General features: G+C 36.9%; 3 protein-coding genes across 3 annotated transcripts; 2 read left to right on the forward strand and 1 right to left on the reverse strand.

Moving 5' to 3' along the window:
- Positions 1 to 3,969: 3,969 nt before the first annotated feature.
- nlrx1 (NLR family member X1) lies at positions 3,970 to 11,654 on the forward strand. Its single transcript, XM_083549391.1, has 9 exons — positions 3,970 to 4,151; positions 4,833 to 4,952; positions 5,053 to 5,122; positions 5,207 to 5,313; positions 5,526 to 6,148; positions 6,467 to 7,893; positions 8,641 to 8,727; positions 8,963 to 9,214; positions 10,288 to 11,654. Exons 1-9 carry the CDS (start codon positions 4,121 to 4,123, stop codon positions 10,622 to 10,624), a joined length of 3,054 nt encoding a protein of 1,017 aa, XP_083405517.1. The 5' UTR covers positions 3,970 to 4,120; the 3' UTR covers positions 10,625 to 11,654.
- A 101-nt stretch (positions 11,655 to 11,755) lies between these two features.
- Positions 11,756 to 23,692, forward strand: nherf4a (NHERF family PDZ scaffold protein 4a). Its single transcript, XM_083549443.1, has 11 exons — positions 11,756 to 12,003; positions 13,992 to 14,019; positions 14,117 to 14,181; positions 14,269 to 14,474; positions 16,731 to 16,935; positions 17,042 to 17,178; positions 17,259 to 17,463; positions 19,433 to 19,629; positions 20,897 to 21,079; positions 21,232 to 21,456; positions 22,763 to 23,692. The coding sequence occupies exons 1-11, from the start codon at positions 11,988 to 11,990 to the stop codon at positions 22,793 to 22,795; spliced, it is 1,500 nt and encodes a 499-aa protein (XP_083405569.1). The 5' UTR covers positions 11,756 to 11,987; the 3' UTR covers positions 22,796 to 23,692.
- On the reverse strand, positions 22,569 to 27,976 carry phykpl (5-phosphohydroxy-L-lysine phospho-lyase). Its single transcript, XM_083549446.1, has 13 exons — positions 27,836 to 27,976; positions 26,653 to 26,771; positions 26,328 to 26,487; positions 26,143 to 26,217; positions 25,950 to 26,037; positions 25,756 to 25,872; positions 25,571 to 25,653; positions 24,844 to 25,069; positions 24,538 to 24,692; positions 23,954 to 24,043; positions 23,723 to 23,853; positions 23,504 to 23,547; positions 22,569 to 23,367 (listed from the first exon to the last, which is right to left on the reverse strand). The coding sequence occupies exons 1-12, from the start codon at positions 27,892 to 27,894 to the stop codon at positions 23,528 to 23,530; spliced, it is 1,323 nt and encodes a 440-aa protein (XP_083405572.1). The 5' UTR covers positions 27,895 to 27,976; the 3' UTR covers positions 22,569 to 23,367; positions 23,504 to 23,527.
- Between the last annotated feature and the right edge of the window lie 4 nt (positions 27,977 to 27,980).

Below are 27,980 nucleotides of genomic sequence, written 5' to 3' on the forward strand. Positions count from 1 at the left end.
AATCAATTTACGGATGATGTAGGCCACTGTGCTCATTGGGACCTTCAATGCTGCAGAAATTACTGTACCCTTTTACTGTACCTGCTTTTACATGCACTGTTAACTGTGGAACCTTGTACAGGCATTTGTGTGCCTTTCCAAATCATATCCAATCAACTGAATCTACCACAGGTGGACTCCAATCAAGTTGTAGGAACTTATCAAGAATGATCAGTGGAAACAGGATGCACCTGAGCTCAATTTTGACTGTCGTGGCATAGGCTGTGAATACGGATGTACATGTGATTATAATTTTTTTTTATAAATTTGGAAAGATTTCAAACAAACTTCTTTTACATTGTCATTATGGGTCATTGTTTGTAGAATTTGTAGAATAATAAAGAATTCAATTCATTTAGGAATACGGCTGTAAAATAAAATGTGGAAAAATTGAAGCGCTGTGAATACTCTTACACACGCAAACACACACATACATGTGCACACACATTCATACTTATTTTATATAACTACCTTACATTTCCTTAATTCTCTTACATAAATGGTAAAAAACGTTTCATTTTCAAATATTTATTATTTGAATAATACAATTGCTTCTGGAGTAAAAAAAAAACAAGAGCAAGTAGCAGGACATAATGCGGTACTTAAATTAAAGCAATTGTTTAAAACCAATGTGCCAACAAGTAATAGGGATCACCAAGGAATCAAATCTAACATTAAACATAATGTAACAAAAGTGTAACATTGCAACATTAAACATTATATTCACATTGTAATTGCATGGTGTAATAATCATTTTGCACTTTCTTCTGACCTGGAACTTGAAACACTGCATTTGAGTGATTGTCCCAAACTGGAGTAATGTCTCTCCTAAAACTCATATATCTAAAAGTAAAAAAAGAAAGAGAGTACAATAGACATCAACCCATTTACAAATTAGATAAGAAAAGTTAAGTTCAATTTTAAAAAATGAAAAGAAAAAAAACTTTAGTAATTTAGTGATTGTCCCAAAACCAGATAAAAAATGCAAAAATGTGGAATAATGTGTTCACCGATGTAACACCAATGAGTTTTATAAAATAGTAAAAATAGATAGTTAGATTTTTTGTAATGGAAAATACATGAAAACGCATGTTTTACTTCATGTAAACAATTTGTTTTAACATGAAATCAAACCTTAAAATGTAAATAACTTTCATATACTGTCGACTAAGTTTGTCCAACATTTTGGCATATTTGCATAGAATATTTTAGCAATGTAAAAAGAAAGTAAAGAGGACATATCATACACATGTAATTTGCTTAAATACGATGCATAAAGGTTACCGTATATCTTACAAAGATTCAAGTTACAAAAATTTGCAAACAGATGAAAACTCCTATAAACATTTACATTTAAAGAACATTCATATGTTTGTTTGAAAGGTAGCATATTATCAAAGTAAAATGTATGTCGAGATGATAAAGCTTTTTAAAAAAACCAAACATGTAATCTGTAAAACATGATGCATGTTGACAGTACATCTTTAAAAGATCAAAATTACTCTTTATTTATAGAAGGTGGGAAATAGTTAATGCGCCTATAACTGCAGTCACTGCAAAAATAAATAAATAAATAAATAAATAAATATATATATATATATATATATATATATATATATATATATATATATATATATATATATATATATATATATTGTATTTTTATCTTTAAAAGTCTTGAAAAGCAAACATGTGCTTTACTAGTAATGGCAAGGCAAGATCATGTATCTTATACAGCTATTAGGCAAATATGGTCAAACTACATAACCATAACAGTTAACCTCCTGTGTCGAAACATGAAAAGTAGTTGAGGCTAGTTAGTGACCGATTAGAGTCACTATATAGAAATATAAAAAAATTAACAGGTAGTACATAAATGATAAATGCATTAATATGTGGTTGTGTGCTGTTTAGTTTATAAAGTAGGCCGACATATACAGTAATGGTTATCTTTCGGAGTAAGAGGAGAGCTTTTGAAAATGGATTTGGATTGTACTTAATGGCAACAGTCTGCTACAATGACTCAGGACTACAGTTTGCATTTGATCACTATCACTGCACACTTCAACAACGTTTAACTGTAATAAATGGAGGGTTCCCTCTTGAGTCTTAGTCCTTTCACTGAGATGGCAAAAGAAAAAACTTTGAGTTTTTCCTCGCCACAGTCGTCACCAGCTGCTCATTAGGGACAAACTTACGATTATAAAGAACAATCTTATTGATTCTTTCTTACCACATTATCTGTGTAAAGCTGCTTTGAGACAATGTCCACTGTTAACCACTATACAAATAAGAATGAAATTAATTAAAATAACTTTTATGGATGAGTTCTCATGAATTAAAAGTCCATTTGAAATACTAATAACCTATTTTTTTTGTATTTGACAGACAATTCATAAAGGTATTATTGCATAGTATTGTAGTGGTTAAAAACTAGGAACTGTTATAACTTCCACACAGCCAAACTCTCGCCTACAACTTTATTAGGAACATCTTTGTTCAACATTCACACATTTATCAAATCAGCCAATCAATTAGATTGACACAGGTCAAGAGCTGCGGTGTCTTTTTCTTCCTAATGATGTTTGCTGTGAACATTAACTAAAGCTCTTGTCCTGTATCTGTATAGTTATTGTGCATTGTTCTTTGGCCACATGATTTGCTGAATAAGTAACTGCATTCTTCCATTTATGAATTCATTCATTGCTCTGAATTTCATAGTGAATCCAGAGCCAATCCTTGAAGTACTGAGTGGTAGATGTCCTTTGCAGTGGTCCATACAAATACAAACATACACAAACACACAGACACAAGAAGAAGAAGAAGCCACTGTGGACATTAAGTATATACAAAGAATTTACCAAGCTCAATACCAGGTCTCTGGGACTTTTCGGAATTAAAGACACATTAGTCTCCAACTCACAAAATGAGGGCTGTGGCTACTATTTCAATTTTTTATTCTCACAAAACATCTCCAAAGACCAGACAGGGAAAACCGCAATTTCAGTAGGACTACGAGAGACCAGGCATGTGTCTTGTGTCTTATGTATTAAAATAGGACATTATTTGTTCAACGGCTTTTTTTTTTCTGTTAGTTAATTCGGATATCATTATTGTAAGTACTTTTCACTATCAGTGAACACTGGAAATTTGGATATTAATAATATCTACCCATTTATACATCCAAATACAAGTGTAACAGAAATTACAAATGATATTACAATCCTCTTATTTATAACAACCATACCCTTTGTAGTTTCTTTACTACTTTTGTCCAATAGACACAAAGTTGATCTGTTGCTACTGCCTATATGGCACACATGCCACCAATTGAGGAGAAATACAAAGTAGAGACCCTTTTCCATTAAACACAATACAATTCCCGGTCTGGGGTTCAAGCCCCGGTATCGCCAAGCTGCCACTCTTGGGCCCTTGAGCAAGGCCCTTAACCCTCTATGCTCCGGGGGTCCCTTACGAGGGAAATATCAAGGTCCGTGACGTCGGAGTGACGTGGGGCCGCCTTTCCGTGGGCTCACCACCTGCAGGAGGGACCGTAAGGGACGGTGCTGTGAGGATTGGGCAGCAGTCGAGGGCGGGGGCCTGCTTAGACTGCTGCCCCCGCGACCCGAATTACGGATAAGCGGGAGAAAATGAATGAACAATACATTCCCATTATATGTATACCAGTACAACTATTACAAATTCTAAATGGGGTTCCTATTATTGTTTTCATCTGTTTAGCAGGGCTAAAGCAGGTTAAACCTCTGTCTAAAATAAATAAAGTACTTTTTTTGAAGGGGCAAAAACGAGGTTTGAATATGAGTATTGCAAGTCATTTGAAAAGTATTGATTTCGACGTACAGATCTAAAAAAAAACACAGAGAGACAGAGAAAGAGAGAGAGAGAGAGAGAGAGAGAGAGAGAGAGAGAGAGAGAGAGAGAGAGAGAGAGAGAAAGCGCCAAGACTGACTCGTTTAAGGAAGGAACAGGAAGTGCTGCTGCGTTGCTGCAGACACCAGATGCACGGTTTTAATGGAGACCGGCAAGGAAGACTTGTGTAAACATTTCCAACCCGAACACGATGCTGCAATGCAACAGTGTTAAAGCAGTGGGTAAGACCAAATCATTTGTCCTTTGAGTCGCTTGTTCTGTTCAATCGCTAATACGTCTCCTTGTCAAAGTCACCCCATCGCCATGTTTACATGAACATGGTTCCGGGTTAGTGAAAAGACTGTAAACATACACATTCCTGTATATAAAGTAAAGTGATCGACCACTATATAGCTGCCATGTGAGGTGTGTTAGTGTTTTAGTATATAAGTATATATTTTGCTTGCAAGTGCAAATAGTCAACATTGTTCAGAGTTGCAATTCTCAGATATATAATGTATAGTCATATGAATTTAAATGTAATGAATTTGGAGTCTATGATCAAGTTCTATCATCAAAGTTGGTTCAATAAGAGACATCTGTGGATAGTTTGATGACATATTATTAGCTTATATTCACTAGCACAAAACGCCCATGTTCACGAATGATAATAACCCACGATTTTATTCTGTAATGTGATTAGTCATTTGTAAAAAAAAAAAATACTGCATATTTGCCCAGAATCCAGGTAGATACTCTGAGTTGAAGCATGCCCTTCATGCAAAATGAATGTTGTTCATAAATATTTATACTGCAAACAAAGCATTTTGGTCTGAAAATGTGTTTAATGGAAAACTGATTAATGTGGAGCAATGCAGGTTTATAAGTATAAATATATCATATTGGGACTGTCACTCTCATAGGAGGGGTCCTAAAGGATAGCAAAATGTGGCGATTTGGAAGAACGACAGGAAGAGGAGCTGTAAGCTGGAGATCTTACAGTGCACTAAAGGATTACAAACATGATGCAGTTCCAGGGAGAAGTATGTTTTAAAAGTACATTTCTCTAAGTTATTATCTTATTTGCTTACATGTACTGAATTGTCCTGGGTTTTTTTTTTCCAATCAATACCTCTCTTTCAGAAGTGGAGTTCACATTTCCACCTAGTGACCTCTGCTGTGTCAGAAAAGCAGGATCCTTAATACATGCCAAGTAATGTACCTTTTTTTTTTAAAAGTCATTTCTTGTTATAGCATGTAAAACTATAACCAAAAAAAAAAAAAAACGTTCTTACAGGTGGATGAGTCGTTGTGGATGTGGGTGGAGTGAACGGGTACCGTTAATGGGTTCATCATTCTCTGGTTACAGTTTAAGATCATATTCCTCTGGCACAGCAACCACAGGTGAGCTGAAACCTTTGGCACAGTTCTTGGGAATTGTGTACCTTTTGGAAATTATGCAAAAACATTCTATTTGCCACGGCTTGCTCATCAGGGATAAATGCACACCATTCACCTTGACTGTTGATTTCTGTAACCTGTTGTGAAAAGTGCTATAGAAATAAACTTGACTTGACTTGACTTGACTTCAGTACTGTGTTGAATTTGATCCACAGATCCCATCGAGATCCACAAACAAAAGTTAACGCTGTGGTTCAGCCACTTACCTCAGGAAGAAAAACAGTTTGGGGGTTACTTCTCTCCTGAAACCATGCATATAGAGCCACTTATTCTTGAAAAAAACCCAGATGAGAGGAAAGACCTCTCGATTAACCCTTTCAAAGGAAATGAATCGATGAAATGCTCTATCACACCTGAACAGCTGTTTGATGCAAAACACGGCATTAAGGATGGACAAGGACACAACATATTGCTGTATGGAGCTGTTGGCACTGGGAAGAGTACAGTTGTCCGCAAGCTGGTTTTGGACTGGTGTGCTGGATCGGCTCTTTCCCAATTCAAGCTGTTGGTGCCCTTCTCTTGTGAGGATCTCGCTCAGTTGTCTAAATCCACATCGCTACGAGACCTTGTGGGTAGAAAATATGTACACCTTCGGAAGACACCATTTCTCAGTGGAGATAATAACCAAGCCAGCGAGATCCTCTTCATCTTCAACGGAATGGAGAAAATGAAGCTAGACTTTAGGATTGGCAGCACTGAATTATGCAGTGATCCTAATGAGGCTCTGTCATCAGAAGCTGTTGTGGTGAACTTGCTGAGGAAATACCTACTACCTGAGGTGTGTCTAAGCTTCTGGTCTCTGGACTTATTCATTAGCATGTTTATAAATTAAAACTTATATCTGGTGAAGGTTAAAATGCAGGGAATATTAGCACAAGGCTTTTTTTTTGTAATGTTTAATAAGGGCAGAATATTTTCGAGAGATTTAACTGGAATTGGGGTGCCAACAAATTTGCTACTTTTTTGAGAAAATTTTAATATTCAATATTAATTATTGAATTTTAGAGACATGTTGAATTCTATTAAATACAAAATTAAGATTTAGATATTCAGAACTTACACTTACTACATCTTTACCTTCTCGAATATTTTTCAGGCCAGCATTTTGGTCACAACCAGGCTATCTGCTGTAGATTATATCCCAATGAAATATGTGCACCGCTATGCTCAAATCTATGGTTTCAACGATCCTGATCTCCAGAGAACATACTTCACAAGCAGACTGTTACAACAAAGTGGAGAAAAGCCAAGCAAAGAGGCAGAATCTCTGATAGAGATGCTCTACCTCAACCTGCAGCGTGAGAGCCAGTTAGCAGCAGCCTGCTTTTTACCTTCCTACTGCTGGCTCACATGCGCCATGCTCCACTTCCTTCACTTTACTGATGCCAATGCACCCATTCGCACTCTTACTGGTATCTACACAAGCTTCCTGAGGCTTAACTTTGGAGGAGAGGTGATGACAATAGGAGGAGACCAAGCTTCACAAGAGAACCAGAATTCGTTAATGCTCTATGTGGTTCGCACTGTGGGGAAGCTGGCTTTTGATGGAGTCAGCAGTAAACATACTTCCTATTCTGAGACCGATCTTGAACAGTGGGTTGGTGGGAAGATCAAAACTGATGAAGAGCTTCAGCAACTGGCAGTGTTTCGTACAGATGTTCTAGACTTCTTCCTCGTTCCCTTTGTAGAACATGGTCAAAAGCTTACAGAATCCAATGAGAAACGCTTTGTTTTTGCTGTTCCAGCCATGCAGGAGTATTTGGCTGCCCTTTATGTTGTTCTTGGTGAGAACAAAACGCCCCTGGAGAAAGTCACTAAGCAAGTGTCATCAGTACTTGGACAAGCTGGCGAGGACATCACCACCTTAATGACCATTCTCTCTAAGTTCATACCTCTCAGGATCTTTGCCCTGTTTAACTTATTGAAGCTGTTCCCCAAATTCTTTGATCGGATAACTAGTCTTAGTAGGGGACGCATCGCCAACACTATGGCTGCAGAAATGTTCCGCTCGGAAGACAGCTACAATGAAGATGTTCTCGATCAGGTGGAGCAAAGCTTGCTTGGAGTGCAAGGCCCGGAACCAGAGCAAAAAGATGATACCAGGTCCTTCGAGTTGTACCCGATCTTTATGGGAGGACTTCTACATTATGGGAACAGAAGGCTACTGGAGCAACTTGGATGTGACATTAAGAGCACCACAGTGGTCCAGATCACTCGAACACTAAAGAAGCATCTGATCAAGGAAAGCCGCAAGCAGCAGCCACCTGAGGAGTTGATGGATTTGCTGGTTTTGCTCTACGAGCTACAGAACCCTCGGCTAATGGCCGAAGTGCTGCAATCTGTCAAAATCATCAACCTGTCCAATGTGCGCATGACCCCACTGAAGTGTTTTGTGCTGAGCTCAGTGTTGAACTGCTTACCTTCTGGCTCTGTGCTGAATGAGCTCAACCTGTCCTCCTGCCATGTCACTCCAGAGTTGCTACAAACCTTATATCCTGCCTTTAACAACACAAGAAGCATCAAGTGAGAGATTTTCTGTTTAATAGAAAATAATTTGTGTGTCAGGGATATTTATTTGGCCTATTCATAATTACAGGGTAACGACTGTGTTTTTGACTTTCTTAGAATATTCTGTATTTTTTTACAATTTATTTTTTATGATTTTATACATAATTTCATTTTATGAATAGACCAAATGTTTGTGAATACTAAAATAAACTAAAATATTAATCAGTGGTTCTACAAGTGAAATCCAGTGACCAAAGTATGTGGATAAAGTAGAAGTTGCATTTATTATTAAGATTTAGTAGTTAAAATCTGGTCCAATCGTAACCCCAAAAACTAAAAGAAAACCGATATGTATATAAATAATGTACCTAATGTGTTATGTTGTGAAAGGTAAATGGTTTGTGGAAGTCTTATTGCTCTAATAAACAAATTTTTGTTTTAGAAAAGTAATTTTTATGAAATAAATCTGGAAATAAATGAATAGGGTGGACAGAAACTAACCTTCTATAACTAACCTTGCTAGAGTCCTGAGGTTCTCAATAGACCTGTTTAAATCATTAATAGTATAACATATTGACTACAAATGAATTACCTTTTTCATTGACTTGTCCTTTTCAACTGGAGAAAAAAAAATGCAGAATAGCAGTGGATTTGTATACTGACTGCATTGGTTTTCTGTTTTCTCTTTGAGAAAGTAGACAAACTAACGGCATGCGTGTGGGTTTTTTTTTAAAGTTGTATGTTGTTTTATATTGTCTTCAGTCTGCAGTTTAACAACCTGGATTCCGAATCCTGCATACTGCTGCGAGATCTCCTGCTCGAACCCAACTCTAAAATTAAATCTTTACAGTAAGGCAGATTTTTTTTCAGCACTTTATTTTGCACAATTGCTTTAAGAGGTAGGTAGCCAGCTAACATCAAAACTGCCTGTATTGATGTGCTATTCATTGCCTGAATGGTGTCAGTTCAAAGTATATGAACAATAAAACTGCACATTGCTGTTTTATAAATGTAAACTCACTGTTAATATTTTAAGCTAGATTGTGCAAATGCAAATTGTAATGTAATGAATCTTTGGTTACAGGTTGTGTGATAACTCTTTGCTGGACAGAGGAGTTAGGCATCTTCTGGATGCTCTGTCTAGTAACCAGTCTTTACAGAAGCTGTCTCTGATGCATACTGGCCTTGGAGATGGTGCTGCTTCTGAATTAGCTGAAAAGCTGGCCTTGCATGGTGGGTTACAGGAGCTGAATGTGGCCTACAACAACATTGGAGATGGTGCGGCACTCAAACTGGTAGACGCCTGCAGAGAGCACCCTACTATTCACACATTACAGTGAGTATGACTGGTATAGGATTTTACCTTTCGGTTGTCACAGCATATGGTGGATATAAAACGTTTATACCTCAGTGTTGCATTAGTGTTCCTACCCATAAACTAATACTTTGCTGAACCACCTCCTGATTTTATTACATCACTTTTTACACTTTGTGGGTAGGAGTATGTGAGCTTGACTTGTCAAAATTTCCCCTTTACATTCTAAAAACATTAAATTGTAAGAGCATATCCTGTACATAGACCTCTTCAGGTCACCATATAAATTCCTTGATTTAAGTGAATCCTTTGGGTTTTTGATGTGAAATTCATCTTAATTTGATGTGAAATCTAATCTTTCTAGCAGATGCCTTGAGGTTTTGTGCCAAAATTTATATTGTTAATTATGCCCTTTATGATTCCCTCAAACTTCAAAGCCCTATTTCTCACTGATGAAGCAGTGCCCCCAAACAAAATTCTACTGCACCATGCTTCACAGTTGGTATAATGTCCATTTAAAATTATGGCCAAATCATATCCTTAGTCTCATCAGCCATAACACATTTTGCTTTATGTTTCAGGTTATTGTATGTATGTTTGGGCTTCTGTATAGCGCCCTTAATCAATAGCCCAGAAATGTGAAGAAGATAGGAGTTTGTTTCACATGTAGGGAGCAACAAGTGCTTGCCAAAAATTCATGCAGCTTCTTTAATTTTGCCGTAGGCTTATTGGCATTGATTCTGAGCAGCTTTCTTCTTGTCCTTTGATCAATTTTGGAGGCATATCTTGTTCACATTTGCTTCAGTTACTTTTTTTTGCATTTGATAATTATATGTGTATGTTTGAACCTTTGCAATTTCTTATAGCACTTTTTTGATCAATACCTTTCAACAATGAGATTTCATTCACACTTTTTGGTCTTAGTGGACCATGGCTTTTGCAAAAAAACAAGATGATTTGTTTTTTAATTATAAAAGTGCATACTTGTCTTTTTTTTTTAACAGAGGCTTGTACAATCTTCAAATCCACTACTACACTGTATTATTTTATAATAAAATGCTAAGCGATATATGTTCCTCTTGGTATCTTTGCAGCCTGTATTTGAACCAGCTAACCGACGTGGGGAAGCAGTCGTTGCATGTCCGTGGTGTTCCGCAGGTCAAAGGCGGAAGACGTGTAAAAGTGCTGGCTTCGGTGACCGAGGGCTCGGACATCTCCAAGGACTGGCATCCCATTTTGAGCATCATAGGGAAGAACTCCTTATCCTGGGAAAGGGAACGTGTACGTGAACAGCTTCTGATCTTCGTGAAGGATCTGGAGTGGGGTCGCAAACAGAATTCAAACTTCTTGAAGAAGTTGCACTTCCGCAGAGTGGAGCGTGTGGTGAGGCAGACTCTGCGCATGCTGGAAAAAGGAAGCAATGTTAATTGACACAACCACCTTGCTTTAAACATAGCTTTGGTGCTCTTCTGGGAAAAATGTAGCATACAAGATTGTGTGCTTTTTGTGTACAAATTAGTGCAGCACTGGTCTTCCTTTTTCCATTATGGTTCCATTATGTGTCACTTAAATCGGTACTGGAGTACTCAGATCAGTTGCACATAAATATGGCCTTAAGTATGCAGAAACCTGACCAGTCACAAATATATCCATGTACATTTACCTTTTACCCATTGCAGATCTAGTCCTTTTTTGCTACCTGAGAAGGCTTTCCACAAGTTTTTTCAAACTGTGGGTGTTGAGATTTGTGCTCTTTCAGCCACAACAGCATTAGTAAGTTCCAGCACTGACCTTTGGTGAGGAGGTCTTGTGTGCAGTCAGCATCCCATTTCATCCCAATAGTGTTCAGTGTGGTTGAGGTCAGTGCTCTGTGCAGGACACTACATTTCTTTCTTTTACTCCAACCTTGAAAAACGATGTCTTCACATGCTGGAAAATGTTCTGGGATCCTTGGTTCCAGTGAAGAGAAATTGCAATGCTGCTTCAAACAAATAATAAACGTTGCTGCAAAATTTTGAGAAAGCCTAACATATTTTGGTAGTTAGGTGTCCACATACATTTGGGCTTTGTGTTTAACAGGGGCAAAGAAAACTGTTACATTTGCTTGTTCATGTGGATGCTTTTTATTGTTGAAAAGTGTTAGGAATGAATTATGTACCAAGCACGTCTTCCTTGTTTGAATTGCGTTATTTGCCATGAAATGAAATGAAAATTTGGTATTAGATTTGGTATTTATTATTTGGTATTTAATAATTGTGCCTTAACATTTAATCTTTAGCCATTTCAATCCTAACCTGGCAGATTTACCTTGTTACATGGGTTTTAGAAAGATAAACCCAATCACTGTGCCTTTAATTATACTTCAAAAATGTAGTTTATTTTTATAAATACAGTATAATGTGAATGCCAATCCCTCCAAAAAAACCTAAATAAACAAGCAAAATGTCTAAAAAAAAACAAACCTCAATCTGATTCTTTTTTATGGATTGTTTATTCAATTGAATTTTATTTCTACTCATCTTGTTCATTAAAATATTCTAATGTGTTTACTTTCAGTGTCCTAAACAATATTATGTAATCATTATATAATCAAAACACTGGGGTTTATTGATGATCGACTCTGAGTCTGATATTGTCTCATAAACCTCAGCTTAAATATTAAACTCGAGTGAGTTAATGTGAAGGAGAAAGGAGGAGTTCTGTCCAGTGACCAGCCTTTGTGCTTGAGGTGTGCACCTTGAACTCAATAACAGTGCAATTCTGTCATCCAGCCAAGACGCAAGCAAGCAACGCAATGAAATACAGCACAGGTAACCGGAACCAGAATTTGTTTGTTATTCACTTTTATTTTAATTTGATTTGATCGTTTTATTGTCTGGGGAAAAAAATACATGGTTTCAGATTCTACACAATCAGCAATGTACACTTTATACTTTTGGTTCTGGGATTTTTCATTAGTGTACTTGTGCTGTAATACACATTGAACAGTAGATATCACCTGTTTTTGGAAGGGGAGTTCCGATATTATTGTTATTATATTATTGTTATAACCATTTTTTATATTAGTATTTATATTTGCATTTATTTAAAAAAATGTGTATTTTATAAAACCAGGTATACCAGTTTAACAATTTTCAACATTTTGAGAAACTTGTTTGTATTGAGGTTTGAAAAAATTAGGGAAACAGGTTTTTATAAAAAATGTTTCAGTAGACATCTTATGCATGCAACTATCCAAGTATCTGAGAAAGGACTAATATAACCATGTAAAATTGTTTCTACTTATTGTATTTTGCCTTAAATACTGTCAGGTAAATCTTTAGATGGGGGATTTATTTAGTTTTTTTAGTAAATAGGAAAAGCTTGGATTGCTCCTATTAAACATGGAGTAGAGTAATCAAAGGTTTCTCTTAAAGTTACACTCTATGGAAACAACATGTTTGTCTGTTCAGAACGTAACTAAATTAGAGAAGAAATGTGATCCAAGTAATGCATTCAAATGAATACCGAAACTTTAATGTCCTTCTTTCAGCTTCTCCCATTAGGGGTCGCCACAGCGGATCATCTTTCTCTACACCCTTCCGTCCTCTACATCTGCCTTTTTTAAACCTACTACATGCATGTCTTCCCTCACCACATCCATAAACCTCCTCCTTGGTCTCTTTTCCTCCTTCCTGGCGGCTCAATTTTTAGCATTCTCCTACCAATATCCCCCATGTCCCTCCACTACACATGTTCAAACCAGCTCAATCGGGCTTCTCTCAGTTTGTTTCCAAAACGTCCTACAGGCGCTGTCCCTCTAATAAACTTGTTAATAATCCTGTCCATCGTCGTCACTCCCAATGAAAATCTCAACATCTTCAGCTCTGCTACCTCCAGCTCCACCTCCTGTCTTTTACTCAATGCCACTGTCTCTAAACCATACAACATCGCAGGTCTCACCACAGTCCTATAAACTTTCCCTTTCATTCTTGCAGACCCTTCTATCACAAATCACTCCTGCCACTCTTCTCCACCCACTCCACCCTGCCTGCACTCTTTTCTTCACTTCTCTAACACACACTCCATTACTTTGCACTGTTGACCCCACCTCGACCCTCTCCACCTCCTCTCCCTGCAACCGCACCACTCCACTGCCCTCCCTCTCATTCACACATATGTACTCTGTCTTACTTTCATTCCCTTTCTCTCCAGCATTTACCTATACCTCTCAAGGTTCTTCTCAACCTGCTCCCTACTCTCACCACAAATCACAATATCATAGCAAAACATCATAGTCCATGGAAACTCCTGTCTGACCTCGTCCGATAACCTGTCAATCACCACTGCAAACAGAAAAGGGCCTAGAGCCGAACCTTGATACAGTCCCACCTCCACCTTGAACCAATCTGTTGTTCCTATTGCACACTTCACTGCTGTCACACTGTTTTCATACATGTCCTGCACCACCCTCACATACCTCTTTGCCACACCTGACTTCCTCATACAATACCACAACTCCTTTCTCGGCACCCTGTCGTACGCTTTCTCTAAATCCACAAACACACAATGCAATTTCCATCTACATCTTCTATTGCTCTAACTTGTAGCACATCCTTCTCAGCTTGGCCACTCTGCCTCGAATTAAGGCTGCAGTAAGCAAAATAGTGAAAGTATTTTTAAGTTAATTGTAAAGCTCAGTCACACTTCAGTGGGCACAATATAATTTTTGACTAAAGCTAGATAGAACAATGTATTGTATGGACTGAGTTGCAGGGATATTCACCTTTATTTTAATATTTATTTATTTCTTTAACAGAAACAGGAGATGCAACAGACAGGCAACAGTAAGTTTACATTATTGATTCATTAATAACTTCCTTGTTGTTGAAGTGATTTATATACTAGCTTTCCCTGTATTTATTACTTCGTTTCAATTCTAAGGAAGTTCACATTTAACCCAAAAGAAGGAATTGACAATCCAGCACTAATGATCTCGGATGACCCAGGTAAACAACATGAAAAGTAATATGACATGAAGATCATTAATGAATATATTTAATAAATAACACATCAGTGAATGAATCTATTTTCAGAGCCAAACTTATGTCCGAGGTTATGCCTGCTAGTGCGAGAGCAAGGCCAAGGATTTGGTTTCCATCTGCGGAAAGAAAGTGGCTGCAGGGGCCATGTTGTGCAGCAAATTGCCCCATGGAGTGCAGCAGAGCGCAGCGGCTTGAGAGATGGAGACCGCATTCTGGAGGTCAATGAAGACTTTGTGGACAACCAAGAGTATTCCAAGGTAAGGACCTTAAATATTTTGTTATTATTTGTTTGAGTACTAGCTTATATTTCCTGCTTATTGCATCCTACACAGCATCCTAGTTTCTCCAAAATAAAGTGATCTTTTTTCTTTTTTTTGTAGTAAACCTATAACAGACAATGTAAAATTAATAATAATTACATCAGTATTAAATATCAGTCAAATTCCCCTTCTTTATGTAGAAAATAGCACAAATGTACTTTTAAATCTATAAATTGAATAATTTGTAAAATCATAGTAGGAAAGAAATATTACACCCTGAAAGATATAGAATATGTTTACAATGAAATGTTGATCTGTGTAGCGATTCTGGTGCTTATTTATGGGTCAATGCGGTATTTTTTTTACATTTCTGGTGTGAACATTGCGCAGTTACAAAGATATTTAGTTTCACTAATCTCAAACATAAGGGATAGCAGTCAGTTTTTCCTGTCAGCTTATACTAAATATAAAGGAACGAAAGCGTCCTATATAATTTGCAATTCTTTTAGCATGTTAAATAACATTGTCATGCATTATGTTATAATAATTAATTATTAGTGAAACAATAGACATACAGACAGCAATGGTAGATTGACAGTCATGTTTAGCTTCTTCCATTTTCTAATGATTGCTTCAACAGTGGACCTTTTTTCACCAAGCTGCTTGGCAATTTCCCTGTAGCCCTTTCCAGCCTTGTGGAGGTGTACAATTTTGTCTCTAGTGTCTTTGGACAGCTCTTTGGTCTTGGCCATGTTAGTAGTTGGATTCTTACTGATTGTATGGGGTGGACAGGTGTCTTTATGCAGCTAACGACCTCAAACAGGTGCATCTAATTTAGGATAATAAATGTAGTGGAGGTGGACATTTTAAAGGCAGACTAACAGGTCTTTGAGGGTCAGAATTCTAGCTGATAGACAGGTGTTCAAATACTTATTTGCAGCTGTATCATACAAATAAATAGTTTTAAAATCATATATTGTGATTTCTGGATTTTTTTTTTAGATTATGTCTCTCACAGTGGACATGCACCTACGATGACAATTTCAGACCCCTCCATGATTTCTAAGTGGGAGAACTTGCAAAATAGCAGGGTGTTCAAATACTTATTTTCCTCACTGTAGCTAGCTAGTATCAAAATACATAAACTTACAATTGTATGATTTTAGACCAACATAAGTATTACAAGGTATTAAAGAGCAGTTGTTTAATAATAAAGATTATTCATAGTGGATTTTTCAGGTAATGGAACATGAGGTATAAACACATTTTTATATGAAAGACAGAGGTGGCAAAAGTACACACATCCATTACTTAAGTAGAAGTACAGATACTCATGATTTAAAATACTCAGGTAATAGTTGAAGTACTGATTATACCTTTTTACTTAAGTGAAAGTAAAGAAGTCTTGGCTCTGACATGTACTTAAGTGAAAAGTAGTTATTACTTCTACCCGTTTTAGCTGTTAAATGGACCTCACATCATATTAATATTTGATAGACAGACAGACAGACAGACAGGCAGACAGACAGACAGACAGACAGGCAGACTGATAGATAGATAGTGCAAATAGTGCAGATAAACATGTATCATATGTACAGCATGTGATATATATATATATATATATATAAGCATATGTACAGTGATTACATATAAAGGCTATAACACTGCAGAGACGTGTGGACATCATTAAGAGCCTTTGCTATGTTTCCACACGGACAGCTAATGAGGTGATGTTTACATCACTGACTCCCTCTGTCTCATCCACATTAACCCCAAACTTCTTACTGCCTTCTGCCTGCTGATTCTTATCTTCGTAAAGAGTGAGAGCAGGACTTTATACACCAGCGGATTGAAAAAGACGCGCAGTAACAGGAAATCGGTTGTTCGGCTAAAATCGGCGCGCAGTGAAAATAAAAAATTTTTATATTTTACCAAATGGATTAAAACTAAAGTAACGAGTCTGTTTTGAAAATGTAAGAAGTAAAAAGTACAGATATTTGTGTAAAAATGTAATGAGTAAAAGTAAAAAGTTGTCTGAAAAATAAATAGTGGAGTAAAGTACTGATACCGAAAAAATTTACTTAAGTACATTAACGAAGTATTTGTACTCCGTTACTTCCCACCTCTGATGAAAGACAATGACAATTGGGTACCTTAGTTTTCTCAGCGTGTATGTGCAAAAACAAAAACAGGAACAATGCAATTCAGTGGTGTACTGGTTTGCTAAAATCTCTGGTTGTGTCTTCTTTAAAGGTGGTGCTGAAGGTGCAAGCATCTGGATTGCAGCTGTGTCTGCTGGTCTTGAACTCTGCGGAATACGAAACAGCTGTGAGTGAAGGATTAGACCTTATGGCTCTTTCCAGGGTTCATCGAGGTGAAGACTGTGCACGTCCTCGTTTGTGCCACATCAGCAAAGAGCGTGGCATTGGCCTGGGACTCAGCATCTTTCCCATTGAAGGTAGTGTATTTTATTTGTACTTGTGCAGCAGAAAGAATAAATAGGGATAGGGATCTGATCTGCCTAAGGTAATTAGATTAAATATGCCCTCTGTGTGTGTTTGCAGGTAAGAGAGGAAAGTATTATGTAAGCCCAGTGAGCGAGGGTCCAGCAGAGAGGGCAGGAGTTCAGGCAGGAGATCATCTTCTCTCGATCAATGGTGTCGTTGTGTCAAAACTCACACATTCTGCACTTATGAAAATGGTTGGTTGTCATTGCATTTATCAAAACCTTTACAGTTTACTAGTGGTTATTTAACTTCTGCTGTATTTTTTTGTTTTCAGTTTAAAAAGTGTGGCGAATATGTGACTATTTTGGTCATAGACAGCAGAAGCGAAGAAAGCTATATTCGTCGAAGACTGCCCATTCTGCCTGCTTTTGCCAGCACTCATAATCTGCCTCACAGACCAAAAACTCTACACCTTACCCAGGGACCACAGGGCTACGGGTTCCTTTTACGACAAGAAAAGCTGCCTTCAGGACACATTGGTGATTATTCTTTTATAAAAATTTGCAGATCATTGCATCATGGTGCTTTTTTAATGTAATCTTGCTACTTGTTATATATTAATAACAACTACACACTCACTGGGCACTTTATAAAGATCAATATACTAATACTGGGTAGGATTTGCCTTTACTCTCAAAACAGCTTCAATTCTTTGTGGCATTCCACGTTCTTTTGAGATTCTGGTCTGTGTTAACATGACTGAATCACACATTTCTCGCAGATTTTTAGGTGAAACTTCATGCTGTGAATTTCCTGCTCACCACATCCCAAAATGTTCTACTGAATTCAGATCATCAAACACTTTGCCATGCTCATAGAACCAGTAGAAGAAATTTTGCTTTGTAGCACGGTGCTTTATCATGCTGGAAGTAAATGTTAGGTGGTGGGTATATTGTGGCAAAGAGGGGATGTAAATGGTCACCAAGAATATTCAAATAAGTTGTGGTATTTAAACAATGATGGATTAGGATTAATGGGCTCAGAGTGTGTGAAGAAAACATTCTAAACACAGCACCCCTGCAGATTATTGGTGAACCTGTGCCCACAGCAGCCTCAGGTTTCAGTTCATGTATGACAGGCATGGAACCCAATGTGTTCTACTGCTACTGTAGCCCATGGCATAAGGTTTGATGAATTGTGCATTCTAAAATGATTTTCTACTAACATCAATTGTACAGAGTGGTTATGTGAGTTACTGTAGCCTTTCTGTCAGCTCAAACCAGTCTGGCCATTTTTATTGACCTCTTTCAATAAGTGTTTAAATTGACAGAATTTAAACTCACTACTCAATGTTTTTTTTCCCTTATTGCACCATTCTGAGTAAACTCTGCAGACTGTTGAACATTAAAGTCCCTTTAGATCAGCAGTAAAAAGAAATACTTAAACCAGATGGCTGGCACCAACAATAATGCCAAAGTCAAAATTACTGAGATCACCTACTTTCCATAGTGACTGTTAGTGTTAACATCAACTGAATCTGCAGGTATCTGCATGAATAACTGATTGGATAATTGTGGTTCCTGATAAAGTACTCAATGTGTATATATTTATGAACAGGGTCATGCTGGAACAGATTTGGATTCATTATTTCCAAGAAAATAGAAAAATTTAAAGCTACAGCATACAGATACATTCTATACAAGAAAAAAAATTTGTGTTTTGCACTAATATATATATATATATATATATATTAATTAGTGTGGCTTTTTGTATGCTTTGTATCCTACACTACAAAATGGAGGCTTATATACTGTTTATACCACTACATATAAGGTTAATTATGTCCATTTCAGGTCCAGGTTGTAATTCTGTAGAATGCGACGAGTTATAAACAGGGTAAATACTTATTCAAGACTTTATATATATAAACTATGTTTTAGAAATTAATAACATTAAATAACTTTTGAAACTAACACAGGAACTACAGGAAGTATTAAAATTGGTAGTTAAAATCAAATGAAAGAAGAATTGACATTTTTGATCACCCATTTCCATGAAATGTTATTTTACTTCTCAGATTTGTATAGTAAAGTCCCCAATTAGCTTGTTTCTTGAAAGATTAGGATCCAAAGATTTATTTTCTTTTGCCCACCTTGAAACTAAATCAGTTACACACTGATTTTGTATAGTTTTTACTACAATATTTAGTTTGTCCAAACAAAACCATTAACTAAGACCTGCCCTATAAAATCATTTGTGTTACTTACATTAATTACTTTATTGTGAAAAAAGATCCCAAAATGATCCTATGATCAAATGTGTACTAATTCAAATAAACTAGTGATTTGATTTGATTTCATATTCAAGTCATAAGAAACTGTATTAATTCACCCTGATCCCAACTTTAACTTTCATACAAATTCGCTTTATCCTGCTCAGGGTTGTACCTCATGTTTTGGTGTGAATTGTTTCATAGTGGTGTATTACTTGTCTTCTGGCTCACTACAGTTCACCTGCTGCGAGAGGTGGACCCGTGCAGCCCAGCTGAGGCAGCAGGGATGGAGGATGGGGATCTGATTCTGGCGGTCAATGGAGAGCAGGTGGAGAACTCTGAGCACGAGGAAATAGTCAGCAGAATACGGCAAAGCGGTCAGCAGGTCACACTTACTACTATCTCTATTCAGGGCAGAGATTACTACAAACAGGTGTGTGCACGTTCATATTTATACATGCAGATACATGCACACAAGGGTGAAGTGCTACATGTTTGAGGATAGAATTCCAAGATATGCAAAGAATAGTGGCTTAGGCATTAATGTAATGCATAATTTGGCATTCATGTCTTCCTATGATCTTGCTATGTTACTTCAGGACTGGGTGTTGTATATAAACCAGGGCTAATTGCAAATATTCTTCACCCTTTGCCACATTTGAACATGTTTATACATGGCTAAATATATGTGGACACCTTACAATCACACCCAAATGTGGGCCTTTCTTAATCTGTTGCCAGAAAGTTAAAAGCACTCAGGTGTCTAGATTGCCTTGATCCCTTCACTGGGACTATGAGGCCCACACCTGTTCCAGCACGACCATGCAAAGGGCATTCAAGCTTGTTGTAGAAGACCTCAAGTATCCTGCACAAAGCCTGATATCAGTCCCACTAAATAACTTTTAAGATGAACTGGAAAGCTAAATGCTCCCCCAGGCCTCCTCACCCAATTTCAGTCCTTGAACTCACTAATGCTCTTGTTCTGTAGCTGAATGAGCACAAAACACCATAGCACCCATCCAAAATCAAACAGGGGAAGCCTTGCCATAATAATGGCCCTTCTCATAACAGTAAAGGAACACAGAAGTGATGGTCAGGTTTCCACAACCTTATAGTGTGAAACTATCATAAAGTGTATTTTTTAAGTGTTTAGTTATTCTTGTGCATTTTTTTCTTAAAAGTACTAGTTAAGTACTTCACTGATGTTACTGTGAAACATTTTTAGTTTAGTTACAAAGATGTTTAGTTACAGGATAGCGGCAAGGTTTTGCTGTTAGATCCTTATTTGCCATTTTCCAATGAAATTCAACATTGTAGCAATAAGAAATTACTATAGAAATAATGGACTTCTTTTGGACTATAAAGATCTTTACTGCTATCTCTTTAGGTAGAGATAAAGCAAGTATTAAATCCCACTGATAACATTATCAGCATACAGTTGAACAGCATTGTGGAAAATGCATCAAATGATTAACCACAATTGAAACAGACTACCAAAGTCACCATAAAAGCTTAGTACAGATTAAATCTGGGATGGCAGTGAAAATAACATTTCTTGTAAAGGTTAAAGAGATTTTTTTTATTTAAGCTGAAACAATTCCAACAACTACAGTACATGAAATATCTGTGGAATCAGTGTGTGTTGTGCTGTTTGTGGATTGAAATGCATATCTTGCTTTTCATATCTTGCTTTTCTACAGCTGGGTCTTTCACCACTTATGTTTTATGAAGAATACATTCCACAAAGAGATCGCTTCCCTACAAACACTCTACCGTCCAACAACCTGCCGTGTTCTCGACTGTGTACCCTTCACAGAGAGGACACAGGATTTGGCTTCAAACTGGCTTATAGCCAGAATGATTATAGAGTCTATGTTGGCCAGGTTCTTGTCACTTTTCTTTTTTTATTCATAATGTTATTGTATTCACCGTTTCATTTCACAAGAGTTTACAGCTTAGTCATATTAAAACCATACCAGATTAGATTTTTTCAATGAATCACTGATCATCTCCAAACGCTGTTTGTCCCTGCTAGGTGCAAGCTGGACATGCTGGAGACAGAGCAGGGCTGCAGCAGGGGGATGTGATTGTGGAAGTGAATGGGCAGAGGGTGGAGCACGAGCATTTTGAGGAGGTGGTGACACTGATAAAGAAGGGAGGGACTTCTCTGACCCTGCGCGTCATGGACAAGGATGCGTTTGAGAATCTCAGTGCAAGTGGCGTACCGATCGTTTCAGATGTGACCTTGCACAGCACACAGGTGAGAAAATGCATCCCGAGAGAGGACTCTAAACATATACAACCAAAGGGAGAGTAACTCTGAGATGTATATGCTGAAAAGAAGAAAAAAGTAAAACCTTAAACTTGATGCTGCATCCGCCAGTGGAAATGACTTCACCTGACGGATGTCAAAAACCGATGCTAAAATACACTAACTATCTAACACTTCAAGATTCCTCACCCATGGTTTGGTCTAAAATAAAGTGGAACCTCGATACTTAGGGCCTTGACACTCGCGACCTCAATAGTTTGCGACTTTTCTTTTTTTTAACTGGACTGAGTAACTCTCTTCTGATAAAAGAAAATCTGATAGTTTGCAAAAAGCTGCAAGTTGCTCGAAAGTTTCAAAACATTTCAAAACAGAGTTTGTACTAATAAATTACATAAAATGTTTGAAAAACTATTGTATTATTGTATTACTTATTTAAAATAGTATATAAAACATTTATGATAAGTAAATCACAATTTCTGTTGAGTTTACACTACAGTACATGTACAATTCCCCTTTAAAAAGGAACCATCAAAAGGAGAGTCAAAACCTCGCCATGTTTTTGTTAATCCTGAGGGGTCATAGACGTAACCCCCACGAGTATCGAGGCTGCACTGTATTGTCTTTACATTTTAATTTAAGTACTGACTTCCCGAAGTTATTTAACACGTTAGGAGATGTGGGTGGATCTGATTTAATTTGATCTGTTTTTACTCAGTTAAACAAAATATTCAACATCCCTGCTTTAACACTCATTAGACTCATTGGTTTTCTGCAATAAAATATTTAGGATTTAGTATTGTTGATGAAACTATATAGGTTTTCTTATAATGTTTGTTTTTATAAATAGGCTTTAATACATAATCTGTCTGTAAAGCCAGAAACCTTTGGCAATTTGGTAAGAGGGGAAAATCTAAATTAGGTAGTCGTGATTAAAGCTCTGGGTGATCAGAAAGTCAAGAGTTTAACCCCCAGCACCACCAAACTGCCACTGTTGGGTCTTTAACCCTCTCTGGTGTGTAATCATGGCTGAACCTGGACTCGGACCACAGTTTTCTATTAAGCTTGAATATGTGCTGTAATGTACATGTGGCAAATAAAAATAAAATTTAGACATTTAATATGATTAATAAATACAAACTTAAGTATGTGTACAGTCGATATGTATTTCTCAGTAGTTTTGGACTTTACAAACACTGTGTAGAAGGATAGCACAATTATTGGTAGCAATAGATGAATAAGACTTCTTAATCATTTTAAGAAGTGTGTGCACACAATGCTTTCTTTTTTTGTGCAGGTTCCTGATTCAACACAAGACAATTTTGTATAAAAGTCTATGAACAATAAATCACTGGATTGTTCCTCTCTTGGAAATACGCTAAGCAAACTGACTCTTGCTGAAAACACTAAATGCTGCATCTTCCAACAGATACAGCAAATAAAACGCAGAAGACATTGCGAAAGTGCAAAGACATTGTTGAAGACTTATTAAAGACAATTTCAAAGTTTTTATTATAAATTTTTCAAGATTTCAAGGAAATTCTTTAATATTGTAAATGATGTAAAATTCATTAAAAAGGAAAGGATTTAGACTTTTGATTGTAAGGTCATGAGTTCAAATTCCAGTATCTTAAAGCTGACACTGCTTTTCCCCTGAGCAAGGCCCTTAAACTTCAACTGCTAAGTTGTATAAAATAACTGAAAGTGCCTCTGGATAAGGGTGTCTACCAAATGCTATAAATGTTAAAAAGCTTGTGTTTCAAATGTATTTTTCTGTAAATTATAAATTATACACATGCTCAAAGTATATTAATTTTAGAGTAAAAAACGTGTTTTTCATTGTGCATTTCACTTGTGTTTCACGTCCTTGTTTCTTCTTCTATATTGTGTTTCTTCGTTGATCTGTGGGGTAAAGTAATTTTCTTGTAAATTTCTTTTTTTTTTTTTTTTTTAAAGGATTTTTATTTTCAGGTAGTCGAAATGTACAAATACACTGTAAAATTACATTTTAATTGCTTTCTCTAATTTTTTAACTAACCTTGTTTGTTCTGTTGTCCAGGTCTTAAAGGCCACCTTCAATTTCTGTAAATGGCCCAAAGTTCATTTTGAATAATAAAAGAACAATATGTAAAGTAATTTTGTAAATATTGCAATTTTTTTTTTTAAAAGGAATAAAAGTATGTAATGTTTTAGAATCTATGTATTATATAAAATATGAAATTGTATCGGTAAATCAGATCAATAATGAGTTTCTCACCTGTGAGTATTTGATCGATATGTTCAGTGACCCTTTCAGCATCCTGCTTGCTGAAACACATGGGGGGTTTAAATTTGACAACGTTTTCCCCTGGTCCATCTGTGCTCAAGCAAATATATTTCTCCTTTAGCCTTGGGAAGTAAAATGAGAGCAAAGGCTTTTAGATCAAGGTAAGTCTTAAATGAACAATATCATAATGGATTGATTGTCACATGTCAAGATATTTCTTACCTCCTAACAAGCAGTGCTGTTTCTTCTGTTGCTGGTGTAAGATCAACTCTGTCTTTAACCAGTTCAAAGCCCACAAAGAGACCTACACCACTGTGGGTTAATATTAAGATGTTTACAGTCAAAACAAAGTTCTGTTAAACAGCGTAACAATATCTGGATTAAAAAGACACTTTTCCACGTTTTGAAGTGAACATATTAATAGATTAATAATAAGCACTGCATAGTAATGAATAGTTATTATAACAATAATTATTATAAATTATTTTGAAAACCGGCTCAAGTACAGTCATGCCTTTGCCAACTGATACAATTCAAAGACATGGTAAAAAAGGTCATTAGTTGCACTCAGCACCAAAACGCTACACTTGGCGGAAACCTTTTGATTCTCATAACTCTTAAAACACATCCCCCAGTGAAGCATGATTGTGATAGAATCATATTATAGGGTTTAGCAGGTATTGTTCAAAGTAGATGAAGCCAAATACAAGCAACCTGTTGTGGAAGACACCTACCACTTATGCTGTATATGTCTTGTAGAAAATGATGCATGGTGTAACAGAAAATGCGGTCACCTCTACACTCACCGCACATCTCCAATAATTTGGTGTTTAGCCTGGAGCTCTCGAAGGAGCTTCATTAAATGATTTCCAACATGGACTGCGTTACTTCTCAGGTCCTCTTTCTCGATCACGTCGAGTACTGCAAGGCCAATTGCACAGGACACCGGGTTTCCACCAAACTGCATTAAAAATAAAGTCAAATAAAATCCTAAAAATCCTGCTCGCTTTCCAGAGCACTATGGGACACAACAATAATAATCAAAACAAATAAAATGAAATATATAAACCATAATTGATCTTTTATGACAAACCAATATAAGAGCATCTCACAGTGTTGAAATACTCGACTCCATTGTCAGTAAAGGCAGCAGCTATCTCCTTTGTGGTGACCACACATGACAGAGGATGCCCATTGCCCATTGGTTTGCCCATAGTCACAATGTCAGGGCAGAAATCTTCGCCATGGAGCTGAAAAGCCCAGAAGTGGCTTCCCACACGACCAAAGCCGGTCTGAACTTCATCAGCTACAAAAACGCCTCCTGCTGCCCGTATATACCTGTAAAATGCATTTATTATATTATTCATATTTTGTACTGTTTCATTATAGCAGCAGTATAGAATACCCTTCAAAAATAGAATACAGTGGAACCTCGATACTCGCGACGTCAAAGGTTTGGAGTAACGTTTCAAAACAGAGTTTGTACTAATAAATTCCATAGAAATGTTTGAAAAACTTTATTATTGTAATATTCATTTAAAGTAGTAAATAAAACATTTATGTCAAGTTCTGTTTCTGTTGAGTTTACACTACAGTACATGTACCCTTGAAAAAGGAACCATCAAAAGGAGAGTCAAAACCTCGCCATTTTTTGTTAGTCGTCAGGGGTCATAAAACATAACCCCCGCGAGTATCGAGGTCGCACTGTATTCTGTTCTGAAGTTGTCCAAAAACTAAAGAAAAAAGCATTAAATATCAATATTCCAGTTCCTCTCATGTGTACTGTACAGGCATGTGAAGTAATGTATTTTGAGTGAACAGAACAAAATAAACACCTACTGTGCAACTTTTTGAAAGTATCCTAGAGGCAAAATGATCTGTCCAGCAACACTGGGTAAGGACTCTACAAAGAAAGATGAAATCTATATAGAAAAAAAGAAGAAAAATAACAAAATGAACACATACTGCCAGACAAATCTTTACAACTGTCTCAAATAATTTATGAAACACATGAGACAGCATACCTTACGTCCTTTTTTATGTACTTCATCAATAAGATTCCTAACAGTATTTGCATATGCTTCGGCTGGGTTGGGATGATCTGCACGATACAGACCCCTGTAGGTATCAGGGACTGGTGCCTGTGTGAGTCAAACCAGTTTCAATTTTAGCAATGAACAATGTAGAAAATTCTGTATTGTTCATGTTTCTTACCCACCACATGAACCCATTCTTTTTGGCCTGCCAGCTTCCGGAACTTGTAAGGACTTATGTCAATAAGACTGGTAAGATGGCCATGATATGCACTTCAAAAAAGGAAAGCGGCAGAATAGACTTAATTACATAAAAAAAAAAAAACAAGAGTTTCTGTTCAACCTTTTTTGACCATTTAATATCAAAGAACTTCTTACTGATCTAAAACTATAACATCTTCATGTTGGGTGTACTGACGGGCCAAACGCAAGGCGAGGTCATTCGCTTCTGAGCTACAAAAACAGAAATATTTAAATCTGTTACCATATTGTGCTTGTCCACAATATTGTACACTGGCATAATGCAAATACAACATGTAGCTTTCAAATGACAAAGCTCTTACCCTGAGTTGACAAAATAGAAGACGGATAGCTTCTTTGGTAGAGTGGCTGCAAGGCGTTTTGCGTACTGGACTATATTATCATGGAGAAACCTAGTGTTTGCATTAAGTAACTCCATTTGAGCTGCTGCAGCCTGAGTGATGTGGGGGTGACAATGACCCACTGCAAGATAGACATCATAACATCATCATCTTTGTAGAATTAAACCGGAAATTGTACACTTTAATCACATCATCATTTCATTTGGATTAAACCTATTCACTGTTGTAGGTCAAAATCTATACAAATAAATGTAATAACATTTTTATCAATATTAAATACACGTACCATGCTGCACATTGCTAATGCAGTCTAAGTACTGCATCCCGTTCTCATCGTATAAATATTGTGCTTGTGCTTTCACTATTTTCACTGGGTCATGGGAGAAAAAGAGTCTGCATGACTGCCTGTAATGACAAGGGAAACTGTGAGGAGAGTGTTGTTCAGGACAGGTTCAGGAATGCAGCAGTGATAAAGAGAGCATGTTTTTAGATTTCCTGGGATCCAAAGTGCAATTAATTTACTGAGGCAGGACTGTAAAAAAGACACCTGGTCATAAGTATTGTATGTGCTTTTTTAGCTTCGCAGTCCACATTTAGTCCAAAGGTGATCAACTCTTCTGGGAAAATGTTCCACTAGATACTGGAGTGTGTTTGTGAAGATTTGTGCTGTTTCCGACACAGGGGAGTTAGTTACGTCAGATACTGGTGTAGGTGAAATGAGGAGGCCTGGGGTGCAGTCGTTGTTCCAATTTATCCCAAAGGTATTCAATAGGGTAAAGACCAGGGCTCTATAGCCAAATTATGTAAAGCATATCTTCATAAAGTTTGCATTGTGCACTGGGGCATTGTCATGCTGGAACAGTTTTGGGTCTCCTAATTCAAGTGAAGGGATAATGTAATGCTACTGCATACAAAGACCCTATACAACTGTGTGACTTCAGCTTTACGATAATGGTGTGGGAAAGAACCACATATGGCTGGGAATTTCAGGTGTCCCAATACTATTGTCTATAGAGTGTGTCAGAATCAGAATGATCTTTATTGCCCAGTATTATGGGTCGTGCGTACAAGGAATGTGTCATGGTGTGTTGGTGCTATAAAAATATGAAAAACTATAAACAAAAATTAGGAAAATAAAATGATAAAATAATAAATACAGATTATAGACATTAACTGTACGGTTTGCGCGTGTATGTACAGTGAGGCAGTGCAATAAAAGTCTTCCCGAAGAAGTCCAATGTGCAGGTATATATAACCTGCCCAGACCTGGAACATGATTCTTTATACATACGTTATGTTTACTGTAGTCATTTGCTGAGATCACATTTATAAAGTTGAAAAAAAAAAAGCATAAAATAGTACTTAATGCCACTACTCAACTTGTACTCAACAATACCACAAATGAAAATTCTAGACACCTTAATAACGGCAACTCCACAACATAAAGTCATTATAAGATTTGTTCATACCCGATCAGCTGTTTGCGCATTTTTAAAGTTTGTTCCTTTTGTAAAGTTTCCAGCGCCATTATAACTGAATCTCCAGTTGGACTGATGAAACCACCGCACTGCTACTTCCGCACCACTACCAAGTTCTACTTGTTTTCAGTGAAAT

This window comes from Silurus aristotelis, assembly GCF_946808225.1.
Source record: "Silurus aristotelis genome assembly, chromosome: 8".
In the NCBI taxonomy this organism is placed as follows: domain Eukaryota; kingdom Metazoa; phylum Chordata; class Actinopteri; order Siluriformes; family Siluridae; genus Silurus; species Silurus aristotelis.

Bases quoted from the DNA above. Each gene is read 5' to 3' on its own strand.
- nlrx1 (XM_083549391.1), top strand. From the start codon at position 4,121: ATGCTGCAATGCAACAGTGTTAAAGCAGTGG. The intron at 5,123-5,206 runs GTAATGTACCTT...ACGTTCTTACAG, and splicing joins GGATCCTTAATACATGCCAA to GTGGATGAGTCGTTGTGGAT. The intron at 5,314-5,525 runs GTGAGCTGAAAC...TTTGATCCACAG, and splicing joins CTCTGGCACAGCAACCACAG to ATCCCATCGAGATCCACAAA.
- nherf4a (XM_083549443.1), top strand. The intron at 14,475-16,730 runs GTAAGGACCTTA...TCTTCTTTAAAG, and splicing joins ACAACCAAGAGTATTCCAAG to GTGGTGCTGAAGGTGCAAGC. The intron at 17,179-17,258 runs GTTGGTTGTCAT...TTTTGTTTTCAG, and splicing joins ATTCTGCACTTATGAAAATG to TTTAAAAAGTGTGGCGAATA.
- phykpl (XM_083549446.1), bottom strand. From the start codon at position 27,894: ATGGCGCTGGAAACTTTACAAAAGGAACAAACTTTAAAAATGCGCAAA. The intron at 25,654-25,755 runs GTATGCTGTCTC...TTTTCTATATAG, and splicing joins TACATAAAAAAGGACGTAAG to ATTTCATCTTTCTTTGTAGA. The intron at 23,854-23,953 runs GTAAGAAATATC...TTACTTCCCAAG, and splicing joins ACAGCACTGCTTGTTAGGAG to GCTAAAGGAGAAATATATTT.